Source organism: Palaemon carinicauda, chromosome 42 (assembly GCF_036898095.1).
Source record: "Palaemon carinicauda isolate YSFRI2023 chromosome 42, ASM3689809v2, whole genome shotgun sequence".
NCBI classification, from domain to species: Eukaryota; Metazoa; Arthropoda; class Malacostraca; order Decapoda; family Palaemonidae; genus Palaemon; species Palaemon carinicauda.
Genome location: NC_090766.1, coordinates 6,223,426 through 6,241,281, shown reverse-complemented (window position 1 = coordinate 6,241,281; position 17,856 = coordinate 6,223,426). Strand labels below are relative to the sequence as shown.

The following is a 17,856-nucleotide window of genomic DNA, read 5'->3' as shown; positions in this document are numbered from 1 at the left end:
TAAACGTGGCAAGGAGAAAATTTTCAACATTTCTATAGCAACTTTTAAATATTAATTCCTGAAATTTACAATCATAGCTACAAACAAAGGTAATAACAATTATCATTTCACATACCTGAAAGAGGAGGAAGGCATAACCTTTTGGAGGAAAATATGATTTACTTTCTGCTTTATGTGGCCAGTCCACAACCAAGGGACCAAATCGACGGAAACTTGCTGTGATCTCCTCTGCAAGGAAAGAGATACATTAATGAACAATTTATCTTTTAGTGCACAGTACCACAAAGAAATAACAACTGACAGTACATCAGTAAACAGATTATTGGTATTCACTTTTAATAAGTGAAGTCAACTATACATAAGGAATACATTAATGATGATAAAATTATTACATACCTTACTAATAGGGTATTGGAATACCAAGTTATATAAAATAAAAAAATTTGCTATAAAATTAAGCTGTAACTGAAGCCCCAAACAAGGGTATAACAACCAGCTTGAATTCTGGAGCAAAATTTATTATAAACTATAAAATATATTATCCCTTTTACCCCCAAAGGACGTACTGGTACGTTTCACAAAAGCCATCCCTTTACCCCCATGGACGTACCGGTACGTCCTTGCAAAAAAATGTTATAAAAATTTTTTTTTTTCATATTTTTGATATATTTTTTAAAAAATTCAGGTATTTTCCAAGAGAATGAGACCAACCTGACCTCTCTATGACAAATATTAAGGCTATTAGAGCAATTTAAAAAAAATATACTGCAAAATGTGCTGGGAAAAAAATAACCCCCTGGGGATTAAGGGTTGGAAATTTACAAATAGCCTAGGGGTAAAAGGGCTAATAAAGGTATTAGAATACCAAGTTATATAAAATTTAAATTTTGCTATAAATATAAGCTGTAACTGAAGCCCCCAAACAAGGGTATAACAACCAGCTTGAACTCTGTAGCATGATTTATTGTAAACTATAAAATATATTATTATACTATACTTCAGATGGTTATGTGATGCTGAGAATAGCGCAACAAAAAAACAAAAACAAAATTAATGCTATGCTGCCTATTACAAACAGTATAAATTCTACCAGACACTAATCGTTTTCTAGCAGCACCCACATGTCATATTGATAAATTTTGTTTAATTTTTTCAGTAGACTGCTGTAAACTACAGCAACTGGTGATATTTTCCAAAATTAATAATATTCCAGTTTATGAAACTAGTTTATTGCCAGCTACAAGGATATTACTTTAGGCCATCATGTGCATAAGTCTTTCCAGTTTTTTTGGATCGATTTGGTCTTACTTGATCATATTTATATGCACATAAAATTCAATATTTACAGGCCCCAGTACAGTATGTAACAAATACGTAGGGGGAAAGTTAAATAAAACTTATAAAACAAATGGGGGGGGGAAGAGAAATCTAGCCAATTGAGGAACATTTAGGGAAAGATTAAATTCAATTATGAAGAACTGATCATGGTTTAGTTAATGTGATTAGAGGAAAGAGCATAAACTTCCACCAATGACATTCCATTCGCAAAATAAACCAATGACACAGCACTAAAAGAAACAATAAAACCAAAGACATTGCACTGGAATAAACAATAAACCAATAGCACAACACTGGAAGAGCATAAACTAATGACAGCACTGGAAGAATGATACACTAATGACACAGCACTGGAAGAAAGTAAACTAATGACAGCATTGGAAGAATGATACACTAATGACACAGCACTGGAAGAAAGTAAACTAATGACAGCACTGGAAGAACGATAAACTAATGACACAGCACTAGAAGAATCAATAAACCAATGCCACAACACTGGAAAAAACCAATAATCCAATGGCACAGCACTGGAAGAAGAAACAATAAATCAATGCCACAGCATCGGAAGAAATAAAAATCCAATGGCACAACACTGGCAGAAACGTTAACTCAACAGCACAGGACTGGCAGAACGATAAACCAATGACACTGCACCAACAGCACAGCACTGGAGAGAAACTATAGACTTATGACAGCACTGGAAGAACAATAAGCTAATGACACAGCACTGGAAGAATGATAAACTAATGACGCAGCACAGGAAGAAAAAATAATCCAATGGCACAGCGCTGGAAAAAAACAATTATCCAATGGAACAGCACTGGAAGAAACAATACATCAATGGTACAGCATCAGAAAATACAAAAACTAATGGCACATCACTGGAAGAAAGTAAACAAATGACACTACACCAACAGCACAACACTGGAGATAAACAATAAACTAATGACACAGCACTGCAAAAAAAAAAAAAAAAAACAATAAATAAATTACACAGAACTGGAAGAACAATAAACCAATGGCAGAAGACTGGAAGAATGATAAACCAACAGCACAACACTGGAGAGAAGTGATAAACACCACTGACACAACACTGGAAGAAACAGGACAAGGATAAATTCAAAACCATCTAACATCCTTACAACTGAGATTTGAAGATGAGAACTTTTACCAAAGGTAAGAGTGAGATTGACCAATTGATTAATTGATTTGAGGTTTTCTGGCATCCTGACATCTAAGGTCATTGAGTGGAGTGAGAGTGGTTAGAAAACTTTATTTCAAGAAAAAAATTAATTACACCAAATTACAATAAAAAATTGTAGATAGGAAGAGGGGGAAAGTATAGGTACTCATCTAAATGAAAAGGTGAAACAAATAATTTGAGAAAGGCTTGTAATATTTGGGACAAGTAAATACAGCATAAGCTGATTGACATAAGTCAATAGATAGTGCATAAACTAGTTGACTAAAAGGGTAAATCTCTGTTCAGCATAAGCTAACGTAGTTGACTGAAGTGGTAAAAATACAGCAATAAACTAATTGACTGCAGGAACAACTGAGAGTAACATTAACATTATTATAGTTAGATAGAAAAAATTATATTACAGGATAAAACTCAAGGCTTAAACGAAGTACGCCAAATAAGACTATGATATTGGATATAGTTATGATACAACTAAGGAAAGGTGTTCCATTTACATTGATTCTTACAATCAGTGTTTGTTTTCTGTATCTAAAAGATTAAGAGACACATCTTGCCTTCTTAAGACACTAAAAAAAATCATGAATAACCAAGATAGGTTTATACCTTAGTTCATTTAAATAGAAACAATACAAATAATTGATTGTTTTCAGGCTCTATTTTGAGTGCTTAGGCTACCTTGCTGATGGACATTCACAACCTCAGTTGGGTCTATCTGCTTCTAAAAATATTGTCTATCAACTATAATACTAAAATTTTATGAAGTAATGACACTATCTACTCAAATAGTGAGTTTTTTCCTTTGCCTCCCCCCTCAACAATATTAAACAGAAGGTAATTTGATGAATTGATTGCCAGATATGTCTTATTAGAATCTCTTTCTTTGTCTCAACTTGGCCTCATTCCCTTTTCATGCTTACCAAATCTGAAGTAGTACCTGTGCTGAGGTCACTTTTGAACACTTGCTGGGCTGCTAGTTACCAAAAATGTGCAATAAAGGCATACATAGCCTTCCAAAAGGCTAAAATCACTCAGATCTTTGCCGAGACAGCATATATACAGTAACGTATTATAACGCTTCTAGAAGGCTAAAATCAGTGTCAGATCTTTGCTGAACAGCATATATCACTTTTACAATGCTTCTTGAAGGCTAAAATCACTATTTATACTAATATAAGCCACATAATGTCCTCACATTCACTTGGAATCTATCATAGTGTAATGCACTATTAAATGGTAAATATAAGTATATTTGTACAAATAATAAATGACAAAATTTGAGAACTTTTAGGATGTTAATGCCAAGGCCAGCGATGTAATGACTATGACTTGCCTTCTATTTCCAAATGTCTTATTAGAATTCTGTGTTAAGAGACTATAAATAAACTAACAGGACAGCTTCATATAGGGGTTTTTGCTTGGTTGCCGAATTAGACAAAACTGTTTGCCGAATGTGACAAAACTACAAACTTTGAAAAAAATCTGTATTTTTCCTAGCTATACAAACCTGAGTAACTTATAGTGTGTTTACTCCTAAGTCATTTAGTTATGACCAGAATTAATTAGTTGTGGGATTCTATTAACATTGTAAGGTTACAAGCCATCCCACATGGCCACGCTGAAGATGAACGGCTGGGTCAGTAACACAGCTCCACTTACCTCATGGTCAAAACTTACTGGGTGGATGAAGCAGGACATTAAAATAAATGACTCGGGTTTACATAGCTAGGATAAATATAATTTATCTTTAAAATTTGTAGTTTGTTCCTAAGCCAATACAAACCCTTGTCATTTATATCAGGAGTCTTCCTTACGTGGGAGAAGTCCCTTGTAACAGGAAGGGGCCTGCCTACGCCTTAACCCAGATAAAAAAAAGGTGGCATTCTAAGACCGGCGAGGTCTAGAAGTCAGTCCCAAGTTAATAACACAGTGTCACAACCTTCACAAGGATTACATGACCAGAGCAAAACTTTTAGCTTCATTTTATTGTTTCAAATTAATTTCAAGAATTAAATGTCACATAAGAAGGTCTCTTACCTACATAAGTGTTTCTTCAATGTGGATACTTCCAAGTGAAGAATGTGCATACGAAAAAGGAGAAAGGGAATTCATTCATTCTACTTTCAAACTCATTTATGTGTAAACAATTGTGTCCCAGGTTAATCAACTGGAAAAACAAAAAAATTTTAAATGATTTGTTGAGCAGCAACTATAGGACCCAAAGAGTAAGTGTCTAGTGATCTGTGGGTATAGTGCTTAAATGCAATGTGCGGTAAAGGTAGTCTGTCTCTTCCAGACTCCTCCAGCACTAAGGACTTGCGCTACCGAGGGGTTTTTGCAGAACGCTAGGGTTGTGGCAATACCGCAAATGTCATAAGCTCTGGGAAAGGCTCCTGGCGACCATTCTCAAGAGGACTTATAGGCTTCAAGAATCACTTCTCATTACCAAAAACAAATAATATTCTTTGTCACTCTTTTTGTTGCAACCTGTGCTCAAAAATAGGTTATGATCATTAGGACAAAAAGGAGCAAGTCTTTTAAGGTAATGCCTTACCAGTCTCAAAAGACAAAATAACAGACTATCCAGATCATCAGTTATTTCTCTGATGAGAGAGAGAGAGAAAGAGTCAAATCTATTGTCAAGAATGGATGGATTTTTGGTTTTTGCCATAGACGGGAGTTTTAGTTCTCTGGATGGGCAAGACTGCTCACAGCTCTTGATCAGGACTGAGAGATCCCAGGAGGAGGAGAGGCCTACTGTATTTCCCAAAGTTTACATACCTGGCTTAAGGCTAAGTGATATCCTTTTACCGATGTGTCTGAGAAGTTTCTCTTTCCGTATGATTACCATAAATTCAACAATTAATGAAATAATGGCTTTGAATGGAGCAATACCCCTTCCACAACTCTAATAGCAGACAAACAGACCACTTTGCTTGATAGGAAGGTATCCTGATAACGGCTTCGCAGTCGGTCTAGAAAAACCTCTCTCGGAGGAGATGCTGGATAACCTCCAACTGTGAAGCGATAGGCAGTGTACTGCGTCATGGAACTTCCTAATGTGAGGTTGATTCAGAAGGTTTGCCACTCTGGGAGTTCTCTTGGAACTTCTATGAGAAGATCTAGAAGATCGGGGTACCAATTCATGTGAGGCCATCTTGGAGCTATTAGCATTACTCTTAGATTCTTTGATTAACTGATCTTGTTCTGCACTTCATGAATCAGGAAGAATGGGGGAAAAGCCTAAGTGTCCAGTTCGTCCCACTGGTGTTGGGAATGCACCCTCCATTATAGCAGCTAGGTCTGGGATTGGAAAGCAACATACTAGGAGTTTGTTGTTCAAGTGTGCGGCAAACATATCCATTACAGTATAAGGAAACCCTACACAACCAACACTCTCCCTGTCCCTTGAGGATGCAAAGACCATTTTGAACCAACTGTCATCCAAAGTCAGCTAGGTTTGCCTGCTATCGCTTTCTTCTTTCCTAAGTGGAAACAGGGTGAAAGAAGTTCAGCCTTTATCTGGGCCCAATGGTGTATTTCCACTGCAAGTTGGCATAGCATGTGGGATATTCAACCTCCTTGCTTGTTCATGCAAGTCACGACAGTCGTTTTGTCCCCATCAACACCCACGAGTGACCCCTAATCGTTTCTGAGAAGTGAAGTAATGCTAAGTAAGCAGCTGTCATTTCTAGATAGTTTATATGGAAGGTCTTGTTCCCGAGACCGTATCCATGAAATCTATTCTTTCCTTAGATGGGCTCCCCATTCCTGGCGAGAAGCATATGTGAAAAGGAGAAAATCTGGAGGAGAAACCTGTAGAGGTGTTCCAGTTAATAGGTTCTCTTCTTTCAGCCACCACAAGAGATCTGTTTTCACTACTCAAGGGACCTTTACAAGAGCCTATTGGGAGTCTGATGTTTGTGACCACTGGTTCTTCAGTACTCATTGCAATTAACAAAGGTGCATCCTCCCAAAGGGAACTAGCTTATCAAGGGAGGGAAGGTGACCTAAGAGTTTCTGCCTGGAATGAGTTGGAAGAAACTCCTTTTTGTAGAAAGGTGTTGCCACTTCTCTGAAACTTTGAACTCTACAGATGGAAACGCTCTTGCTTGAGCAGAGTTTATATCCATGCTAAAGTAACAAAGATGTCTCTGACGGACAAAATTGTAATTCTCTAGGTTTAGATGGATCCATAGTTCAGGCAAAAATAGAGGAGATCCCTGTGGCAAATGAGCCATGATCTTGATTCTGCAAAGAGAAGCCAACAGTCTAGGTACCTCAGGAGCCTTATCCCCATGGTATGAGCTCAAGATGAGACTAGAGAAATAGACAGGTGAATAACTGTGGGGCTATAGACAGGCTGAAGCACAGCAACACGAATTGGTAGCTTTTGTCTCTAAAAAGGAATCTCAAGTATTTTTTTTAGCTGTTATGAATAGGGATCCGAAAATATGCATTTTTCAGATCTATGGTCCACAAAAAGTCATTCTGATTTCCATCTTGAACCTCTTTTGGGACACAAACTGGTTTAAGCGGTAAAGATTATGACAGGTCTCCATCACCCAGTCAACTTTTCCACCTGGAACATGTTGCTGAAAAAGCCCAGGGACCTGAATAAGACCTCCTCTATGGCATCCTTTGCAAGCATCTGAGACACTTCTTGTTCCAGAAATACATCTTTTCATGATCCTCTATCATAAACTGACGGGATCACTGGAGTCAGAGTGAGACGAGAGCAACAGCTCATAAATGGGATAAGATACCCTGAGTGGAGCACTTCTACGGCCCCAGGGATCTGCCACCTTGTCCTATTAATTTGCAGGCATCCCTCTACCTGTGGTGAGTCAGGGGATCTTCCCTCCCTAAAGAGAGCCTTGACAACATCTACTTCTTCGTCCAGAGAAGTGTCCTAAGCGACAAAAAGAAAGTCTATGTCTCTTAGATGTCTGAGCAATGCCTTGTTCTGGAAGCAGATGACTCTGCTGAGACTACTTGAAAGGTGAAGGTTTATGTACCTGTTGGGGAGCTGGACACCTTTAGATCACAGCCATTCTTAGCAAAGAAGTGGGGCTAGATCTTTTGCACTTCTCTGTTACAGCTACTACCTCTGGAGGAGGGAAGAGTAGAGTTATCTATGATGCTAGAGTTCTTGAGGAAAGTGCATCTCTAGTAGCCATCCATTTTGTGAACTTTGAGATCACTGGGTCAGTCTGACGAAGAATACTTTCTACAGCTTATGCTCCTGACTGCACTAGTTACTCAATTTATTTCTTGACATCTGGGTCCTTTAAGTCCTCTGAAATAGCAAAGACACTGCTTGTGACCAGTGATCAAGCCAGGAGCAGGCCTGGAAAACTGACAAGATAGCTACCTTCTTGTTTTGCATTCCGGATGCTGAAAAGGTGGAAGGAAGGTGAGAGGACGCGTCGCGAGACTCTACGAGCTAAGTTGGCAACATCCGGATCTATCGGTAGAGGGCTCTGTATGACTTAAAATTTTAGGTGTGATTTTTGACAACAAATTTAATTTGAATGACACATTGGGTCTGTGTCTTCTTCTATTGCACAAAAAATTGGATTATTGAGAAAGTCTTAAGATTTCCAGTTATCAATCTATTCTGATGAAGTATTTTAATTCTTTCATTCTACCCGTTTTTGAGTATTGTTCTCGTCTCTGGTCCTCAGCTGCTGATTCCCATTTTAATTTATTGGACAGGAACTTATGGTCTATCAACCTGTTAAGCATCCACCAAGGACCCCCCTCGCTGCTAATGTACTGTCATGCTGGTTTTTGCAGTTAGCGGTTATTTCACTAAGGATAGTTTTTCAATGTTAATATCAATTTTTATGCTTATAATTTATTGATGATTAAATGTAGGAATATTAATTAAAAAATGGAATAAAAACAATTAATGCTACTATCATTTTATTTCAAAAGGCTACATAATACGGAATGAAAAATATCATACATCTATGCATTATTATTCTTTTATCATTATCAGACTGCTCAGCTAGTATTTCAATTATTTCATCTAAAGAAATATGCCTCATATTTACGCCGCTCATTGTGAAAGCAGCAAAATAAATTACCCCCCCTCCCTCTCTCCATAAACACCCAAAGCGCACCGAAAGGAAACTAGACAGTACCAGTTGTCTAACATCAAGTGACCTTCATAAAAATGTTGCCAGACACCATATAAGCTTCCATATGCTGAGTGTTGCCAAGTGGTGTTCCTACAGTATACTTACTATACGAGTAAACCTATCATTACGGGACTGACAACTTGAACCATGCATTTAAAGTTACGAGTGTAATATCCCGTTGAAGGTGGTACCGTGTAGATCGTGGTGAATGTATTAGTATTACGGGGGTGATGCTTAACAGGTTAAATTTCTTATTCCTGATCTTAATCTATGACACTGTTATTCAATTAGTTCGCAATCCATGTTGCATAAGCCTTTTCAGAATTCTGACCATCCTTTATATTCAGATCTTCCAGGACAGTACCACCCTCTTCGTAATACAGTACTAGGTATGCAGTTAATTCTAATAGTCAGGCCTTCTCCATCATCAGGCTCAATACTAAACAGTATTCTAGAAGTTTTATTCCACCTGTGATCAAGTTGTGAAATGATCTTCCTAAGTGGGTAATTGAATCGGTAGAACTTCAAAAGTTCAAACTTACAGCAAATGTTTCAATGCTGAATTGGCTGACATGACTATTTTTATAGTTTATATATGACAGATCTGTTTTAATTTTGCTGCCGTTCTTAAAATATTTTAATATAAATGTTTATTACTTTTCATAGTTTATCTATTTTCTTTTCTCACTGGGCTATTTTTCCCTGTTGGAGATCTTGGGCTTATAGCATTCTGCTTTTCCAACTAAGGTTGCACCTCAGCTGGTAAAAATAATAACTAGAAAAGCAGTCAGAGTGCAGACTTCCGCCACGGCAGCTTATTTCTCGAAACCAGCTTGCCTTTCCCAGAATCAATTTACAGTAGACCATAGGCGTATTTGAAGTCTGTGTGACAACGTGGAAACTTGAGGTTAAGGTTAGGGTTAATTCGGTTCACCTTTTGCTCAACCTTGACCTTGGACCTAGGACTTTAATAAAAATTGAATCACTTCCATGTCTCCATATAACAATTAATTCCGGAATCTTTCACCACTCTGAGTAAAATCGTGGCCAGGAAGTTGTTTACTGACAGACAAACGGATAAACAGACCAACAGGAGAAAAAAAATAACCTTCTCCTAACTTCCTTGGCGGACGTAATAATAATAATATGCCTCAGAGTCAACATGAGACTTTTCTGCCTTGATAGGGCAGGGGGAGGCGAGTTTTCAGGTGGCAATATTTGTTTACTTAGCAGGTCAAGTGTGTCTCAAGCTTGATTAGAGGGAGATGAATCAAAATCTGTGACAGGTATTCTGTGAGCCTGAAAAAACTCTCTCAATAGTGCATTTCTACTCATGACTTGGGCAAAAGGACCATTGAGTTTCCTGATAAGGTTCATAATTTTCATAAAATACGACGCCTCAGCTGGGCCAGATGTCGGTACTTCCAAAGGGGATACTCCAATGTGATTGGAGTCGGTTCCAGTGAGTCATCAATCATGATAGGAGGTGACATTATTATGTCTCGTTGCCACAGCTCTTGGTTCCTGTTTATAGAAAGATTTCTTTGCCTTGCTTAGGATAATTTTCCTCTCTCTTCCTGTATCTGGAAATTTGGGAGAAAACCTGAAAAAAGCTGTGATGAGGCCGGGTTACTTCTGACGAAGGACAAGAGGTTAAAATAAGTTGGGAGGTAAAAATGGTTTTGTCTCCTTCTCTGAGCTCAAAACCTATGGGGAATATGATCTGTTGGGCATATTCCAACAGGAATGCATGCACCTGGGGGCTGAATAGTTAGGAGAATCTGACCCCATTCACCTACGAGAAGGCTGATTTTGATACAGTACTATGTAGGAATATCTACAAGAGGAAAAGGTGGGTAAGGATTTGCCGCCTTTTTCACCCAATAGTCATCGAGGGTGCAGCTCTGAAAATGAGGAAAATAATGTTTGCTTTAAGGCAATACAGATTGGGGAATGAGTAATATCATCGACAATTTAATCCACTTGGCATAAATTGGCATTTTCCTAGCCTCTAAATCTGAACGACTTAAACATGAAACATTGACAGGTTGTCTGCTTGTCTAACTCGTGGTCATGGTTGTGCAGTCTCTTGGTGCGTCACATTGTTTCAAGTGTGAATGGCAGAGCATTCAGTTAGTGCTCTCTCAGATGGCGAGCATGTAATGACTTTTATTTATCATTCTACCTTTGTGAATCTGCGAACCAAAATGTGCACCCGCCTCTGGGTGGAGAGACTGAACCTGTAATTTAGAATTAGGAGCGGCTGCTGCACTGGACACCTTTACTATAATTCATCTGATAAGGAATAAGAAAAAGCCTTCTTAGGAGAGATAGTAGCTTCCTTATGTGGTGAAGACTTTAATTTGGCACTTTTCCATTCTGGAAGGCATGGCTTGCTTCGAGCTCATAATGGTGAATAATAGAATCCCTCCAGCAATCCATATTCTGTGTCTGGAGAGATAGATTGATCTGCAGTCACTCAAAGTAATGTTTGAGGTGGCGTTTTAGGCGAGATTTTCTACTCTTATCAGAGATTGTACCTGTAAATCTGAAAAATCTCAGAGATTGGAAATAACTGAAATAAAAATATGGCCTCCTTGATCGAGCACACTCATAAGAGGTGGTGATTTGATAAGGTTCTTAAAATCTGATACAAAAGACATCAGTACTGTTCCATGCTCTGATTGAACAAGGGCCGAGGCCAAAGGATCAGTAATACTAGGTGTAATCTCGGGTTCGCTGCGTCCCATAGGCGACCCTATATCAATCACTTCAGTACTCTGAAAGGTTGACTGTCACTTTTGGACACTGGGGTCTCTGAAAACTCAGAAAAAAAAAAAAAAAATTGATCTGAATGGGAGAATTCATGAGCTACAGACAAAGGCTATTGTTTCTTTCCCCCAAAGGAGGAAGAAGTGAAAGGTGAATGATCACATTTAGCCGCCTTCTTTTGCCTTGCATTATATCTTTCCCAATGGGAAGGTGGTCATTCCCTGCAAAAACCACAAGTAGAAGATATGGTTCAGCAATTACCTTGACAAGTTGGGCAAATAGAATGGGAATCGACCCAGACCCGACTTATGAAGGTGCCATATTGCTGGCCATCAAGAAAGGATAGATCTTTATACTATCTTTAATAGTACTCATAATCACTCACAAAAAGTGAAAATGAAAGGTGAAAGGCATAAAGCCCAGCTCAAGCATGAAGGAATGCAAGGAGCAGTCGTAAACATGTCTGCCTGTTATGGCGACTTGATGAGTGGAGCTGTGTCGCTGACTAGCAGCTCCTCTCCAGCTTCGGTGGGATAGATCGTAACTATACAAGGTTACAAGAAGCCAATGACTTCTTAATTCTGCTTTTAACTAAATGACTTAGGAATACACCTCATAAATGACAATGGTTTGTATTTAAATAGGAACAAACGTGTTTTACAATTACAGTAATTCTTTTAAAGTTAATGATAAATATGTGCAAGTAAGTATATCTGGAATTATCAGAATTTGTGAAATATCTTGACTTTACTAAAGGGTTTTTCTAACTTAGCAGTGACCACATCGCCAAAGCATCTGACCAGTCAAGGGGATGATGTACTTAAAACTAACAACTGCAATATATAAAAGTTACTAATAATAGTCACAAAAACACTTACCTTCATCAATATCGGGTGGCAATCCTCCGACGAAGACTTTCCGAGAAAAACGCTCGCCATTTTCCGAACCTTGCGAGCGCGGGGACGATCTCGAAGGCGACGGCAGAGGAATAGTAGCACCCAGACCATCCACTAAATGGCCCTCGTCGAGAAGTACCCCGCCTTCATCCATTCCTAGGAAACCACCTTTACCTGCCAAGAATGCACCAGTGTAGGATGAAAGGGATTCAAACAATGGGTTTCAAATGGCTATTATTATTTTGTCACTAAAGGATTCTATTAAGCAAATGCAATTATGGTTTTATCATATATATATATATATATATATATATATATATATATATATATATATATATATATATATATATATATATATATATATATATATATATATATATATATATATATATATATATATATTATATATATAATTCTTCAATCTCTTCACAGGGTGCATGGGTATACCTAACAGTAACTGCCAACATTAAAGACACTTAAAGTTAAGTGTAAGAACCTCTTAAAGTGAAAAGTGATAATCAACTGATTTCTAACCTTTTCATGCTACTAAATACTGTAGTGTATTTTGTAGATTTTGTATTCTATAATAATAAGTACAGACATTAAAACAGTGCTGTATAATAGTCCTACCAAAAAAGCGATAACGAGAAAACTCCATCGTTGAGTTATCTAACCAATTCAACTAAAATAGGTTAATTCTTTTATACAAATTATGTAACAGTAACATTAAATTTTCGCTTAATAATCGACAAAATAGAAAAAAAAATGCCTACAAATAGTGTTAATAAATTCTATAAACAAACAAATGTATAATCAATTTCCCAATGTTTTCTTCTAAGTGAAAAATTATATCCTTTGTATCCCAAGGCATTCAAGTCTATATTCCTGAAAAAAACTATCAAACAGTATTGCTACAACTATAAAAGGTTATAATATTTTAGTGCCTCATAATCATAACAAAAGCAATTTATCTTTCTTCATTTAAGAAAATTTTCAAGTTGATTTCATGACAGCTAAAATAGTTTTCAAGCAACTTCATTACAGGTATCACAGGAACTATGGGATCAAAGCCTCTCTAATGTTACAAAAATATTCTTAGTCCCTTTATTGTCCTACAGGTTTTCTTAAACAATATTGGTCCTGTTTACAAATACTTTAATGAACCAGAGATTAAGATAATGAAGCGAGCATGCAGTTATGCAACTACAGTATAAGTACACTTTACTTAAATATAGATGGTTGTAATTATACAAAATATCTCAAATAATCGAAGTAAAGTTCTTTCTCGATATTTCCCTCGAGTATTATAAAAAATAACCGCCCATATAACTTGTAAACTTTAGGGGTTTTATAGAATCAACCATTAAGTTGCAAGACCAAATTTCATAAACATAAAAAGGCATGAGAATTATTTCATAATGCCATACACCAAGGAAGAGACTGAAAACATCCAAACTACTCGGTGAAATGCTTAATCATTGCTGATATCCCTAGTTATACAAATATTAGGCCTATCCAGGCAGAAGAGCTGGCAAGCACTAAGAGACATTTTGAATATATTAAAGTTACAGTGTACCATATGTTTCTACAGTATGTCATTAGTGTACGTAGATGGTACGACAATACGTGATATTACCTATTGATAACTGAACTTGCAAAGCTTAACGTGTTTAATAAGCTTCCTAACATAGGTAATAAACCCCCTATATCAAAACAATAAATTTGCTGCATCATCATGAAAAAGCCACACTACAGTACAGTAAAACATATGGAAGTTCCATTCCAGGCAAAATTATAGCCACACTTGAGGATTGGATTCCAGTTGTGAACTTTTAATGGGCCAAGGAAGCCATTTAACAGTGGGGGGGGGGACCCAGCAACTGTACAATGAGTTAAAAGTAAAGAGGGGTTGAACAGCAAGATACCAGAAAAGAGAGAGCGAAATTATAGTAGAAGGCTTTTAAGCATCTAGAGCTAGGTTAGAGGCCACAGAGATGCTGGATCCTGACAGTGCTCCATCTGAGATGCACCGATGGCACTACCTGACTACGAGACCATATTCTCAAAGCATAATCTGCTACATTGGTAAATGTTTCCAGAGTGTAGTTACTGGGATGGTTGAAATCTCTCAAGGAACAGTTTTGGTCTAAGTGTGGTTTACAATTTTGTTTAGAATGTCAGCACTATATTCAGCTACCAAACCTGCATTTGGTAGTGACCATTCAAATCAGAAATACTGTATGGTGCAAATATTACCAAGAACTTCAAGCAAATCAATTCATTCTAGTAAATGGGTTTATGAACTCTACTCAAGAACTGTGGACCCTGCTAGTGCAATTCTTACATCACAATGACCAATAGGTTTACCTGTCACATAACTCATAATGGCAACATAACCCCTGTAAACATTATGGACTCATACGTGTATTATACAGCATCTGAAAACACAACGAAATCTCACACTCAATCATCTGTTACACCCAGGTCAAAGCACTGTGCCACTGGCTTTGCAAAAAGGGTCACTTTCATTTTCATAGCTGGGAAATTGGTGTTCAAAAAACATAATACGGACTTCACAAAAACTCTGAGGGTATCAGCCGGGCACATCTAATAAAAAACAAACACCTCAAACTAACACAGACACCACTTTTCTCTTTTAATAGCAATGCAATGAGTGCCATCGAAAAATACAAACACTACAAAAAGCCAGCAGACAGAGATAAGCATCAGGAAACATGAGGTTTCAACATATAAATGGTATGGCAAACATTGTTCCTCCTGAATGTGTATGTGATATGACCACTTCGCGGGTGTTAATTACTATCATTGTTTCTGGGAGCTACAGTTATCGCAGCTAGTTCTCTTACTATACTATTTGGAATTTAAAATATTATTAAAGAGGTGGTTTGTAAATTTTGTTTATTCTGCCGTTAGTATACAAAGATAATACTTGAGAGATAAACTGTCCCTCAGAACCTGAACAATATTTCAAATTTCATGCATATTGTAATACTGTACAAGTGTGCACATTCAATGGCAGTTTTAAACTTTCTACATATAAATGGCAGTTTTAAACTTTCTACATATAACGGGAGTATATTTTTAGTTTAAAAAAGTAGCAGAACACAAAAAGAAAATTTTCAATAGTACTACAAACTCAGCCCTCCCAAGTTTTTGTTGGAACATAACCTACCCAGTATTCAAAATACTGTACTACCTGTTTGTGGCTGCATTTAATAGGTCCTAACCAAAAGCTTTATTAATTTCTTATTGACCTCTTCTATCAAACCTAAAATTCAAGTTTTTTCCTACTTTGACTCGCTCAGCTTCAATGTACCTAAATGGTATACGATAGTTTGTGTCACAAATACTCTCAAAGTTCTTGCGCAAGAAAACTAGGCATACTTCAGGCTTATATAATGCAGAGTAACTGTATGAAAGTGAAAACAAAAAAACATACTTTCACAGCTGGCCATGTAGAATAACCTAAAACCACACCTTCATGACAAAGTTATTGTAATCAAAGAAAACTTGTGTAATGATTAATCATCTACCCAATTACAGTAGGTACCATACACGGCTCCAGGCACAAAAAATTCAGTTAACTAAACCTGTACTTCATGATGATGGGAAATCATTTATAATACAGTACTGTACAGTATATCATCTCTGTTCATTTACCAGCCAAAACAGAATGCTACCAATGATCTTACGTAACCTGCTAGGCTGTATAATCCAGATACATAAGAATAAACAAAAACCAAAGAAGAGAAAAAACCAAATGTAAAGATGATTCCCTTATAAATACTGTACTCTGAACTATATTAAGTAATGCACTAATCCTTCAAATTGGAAAGTGAAGCATAAATTTCTTGGAAAATATTTATTTCTTTTCTAAGATTCTAAAAAGCATTTCAAATTAATACAAATTCTGTTTTCACTATATGTACGAAAATTATCTTTCTCTTAAGTTTTGTCAATAATACCTAATTCAAATTTTTCATAATTCACACTATTTTATTCCTAAAGTAATTCTAGCTTGTGCTTCGATCAACAAAGTAAGCGAATAACTGTTTCCTGAACTCTAGTAGCTATCAGGTGTGAAATGGCCTTTTTCGTGCACACCGAACTGTTATTTAGAATTATATGGATAGATTGATAGGACTGTAAAATTTTGATACAATGATAGTTTAAAATCGACCTTACTTTCAAAATATCTCCTTTCTTCATTACAAAAGCTTTATTAGGACTCATTGTAATCTATTTCTAAACTAAATGGTAACTTATTGAACACTTCCATTGAGAAATAACACGAAAAAGGGATTTTGACGAAGAAAAAATCTATTTCTGGGCGAGGAACCTGTGTCGCCCAGTGAAATGCTCCTCTAGCACCATTTCTAAGGCATAGATATTGCTGAATATACCAGAGAAATAGAGATGCATGGAATGCCAGGAATAAACCTAGCTCGCTCACTCTTTGAGTGTCGGTATAGAAACCGGGGGCGTGATTAAACCACAACCATAGATCCCTCACCAATTAGACCTCTCCTTTATCAACACACCCCCTCTCTACCCCTACATCTCTCCACCCCACATCCTCATTCCTCCTCAGCACTTTAGTTCTTTTAATTAATGTAATTATTTCCTCTTGTTTTACGGGCAATTGACATTATAAGTCGTGAAATAAATAAATACTCCATGTACCCATCATGAACGTAATTAGAAACGGCATCAAGTGTTTGTGTTCAAATAGGAAACCAATGTTCAACCTTCTAATAACAATTATCTGAGAGCCGAAGACCTACCTATGAAGCAAGTAGCCACCTATCCCCCATAGAGTTTATATCTATAGTTAGAAACTACAGAAGTGAAAGAAAATTACTTGAATAGCTCTCTGTCTTCATACACCTTATTGTGTCCGCAGTTCAATGTCCTATTTTTATCATTATTATTAATTCCTTAGCTACAACCCTAATTGGAAAAGCAAGATGCTATAAGCCCAGGGTCTCCAACAGGGAAAATACCCCAGTGAGGAAAGGAAACAAGGAAAAATAAAATATTTCAAGAACCATAACATTAAAACATATATTTCCTATATAGATATAGACTATAAAAACTTTTACAAAACAAGAGGACGAGAAGTAGATAGAATAGTGTGTCTGAGTGTAACCTTAAACAAAAGAACTCTAACCCAAGATAGTGGAAGGCTATAGAACAGAAGCTATGGCACTACCCAACACTAGAGACCAATGGTTTGATTTTGGAATGTCCTTCTCCTAGAAGGTGAGGTATGCGCTATGTATATTCCAAAAAAGCGCAACATACTTATCTAGCACATTAATATAATTTGTCCTTCCTCAAGAATAGTGGCCCTGCAGTATTCCTTTTTGCTAAAACAGGACATGTGCGAACTTCAATGAAGCTTCGGAAATCAGGCCATTTTATCAAAATTCTCGCACGCTTTTTCTATGTTTGCTGATAAGAGATGAATGGTACTTTTAGG

The 17,856-nt window shown here is 36.9% G+C and overlaps 1 protein-coding gene across 9 annotated transcripts in view; it reads right to left on the bottom strand.

The window, feature by feature from the left end:
* The window catches only part of orb2, a 220,766-nt gene that overhangs the window by 19,826 nt on the left and 183,084 nt on the right, over positions 1-17,856 (bottom strand). For 6 of the 9 annotated variants that reach the window (XM_068365077.1, XM_068365078.1, XM_068365081.1 and 3 more), the window contains 2 exons: positions 12,336-12,527; positions 116-228 (listed from right to left, as the gene is read on the bottom strand). In XM_068365077.1, coding sequence (XP_068221178.1) covers positions 116-228; positions 12,336-12,527 — 305 coding nt within the window. The remainder of the gene's footprint in view (positions 1-115; positions 229-12,335; positions 12,528-17,856) is intronic. The other 3 variants (XM_068365079.1, XM_068365083.1, XM_068365086.1) reach the window with 1 other exon arrangement.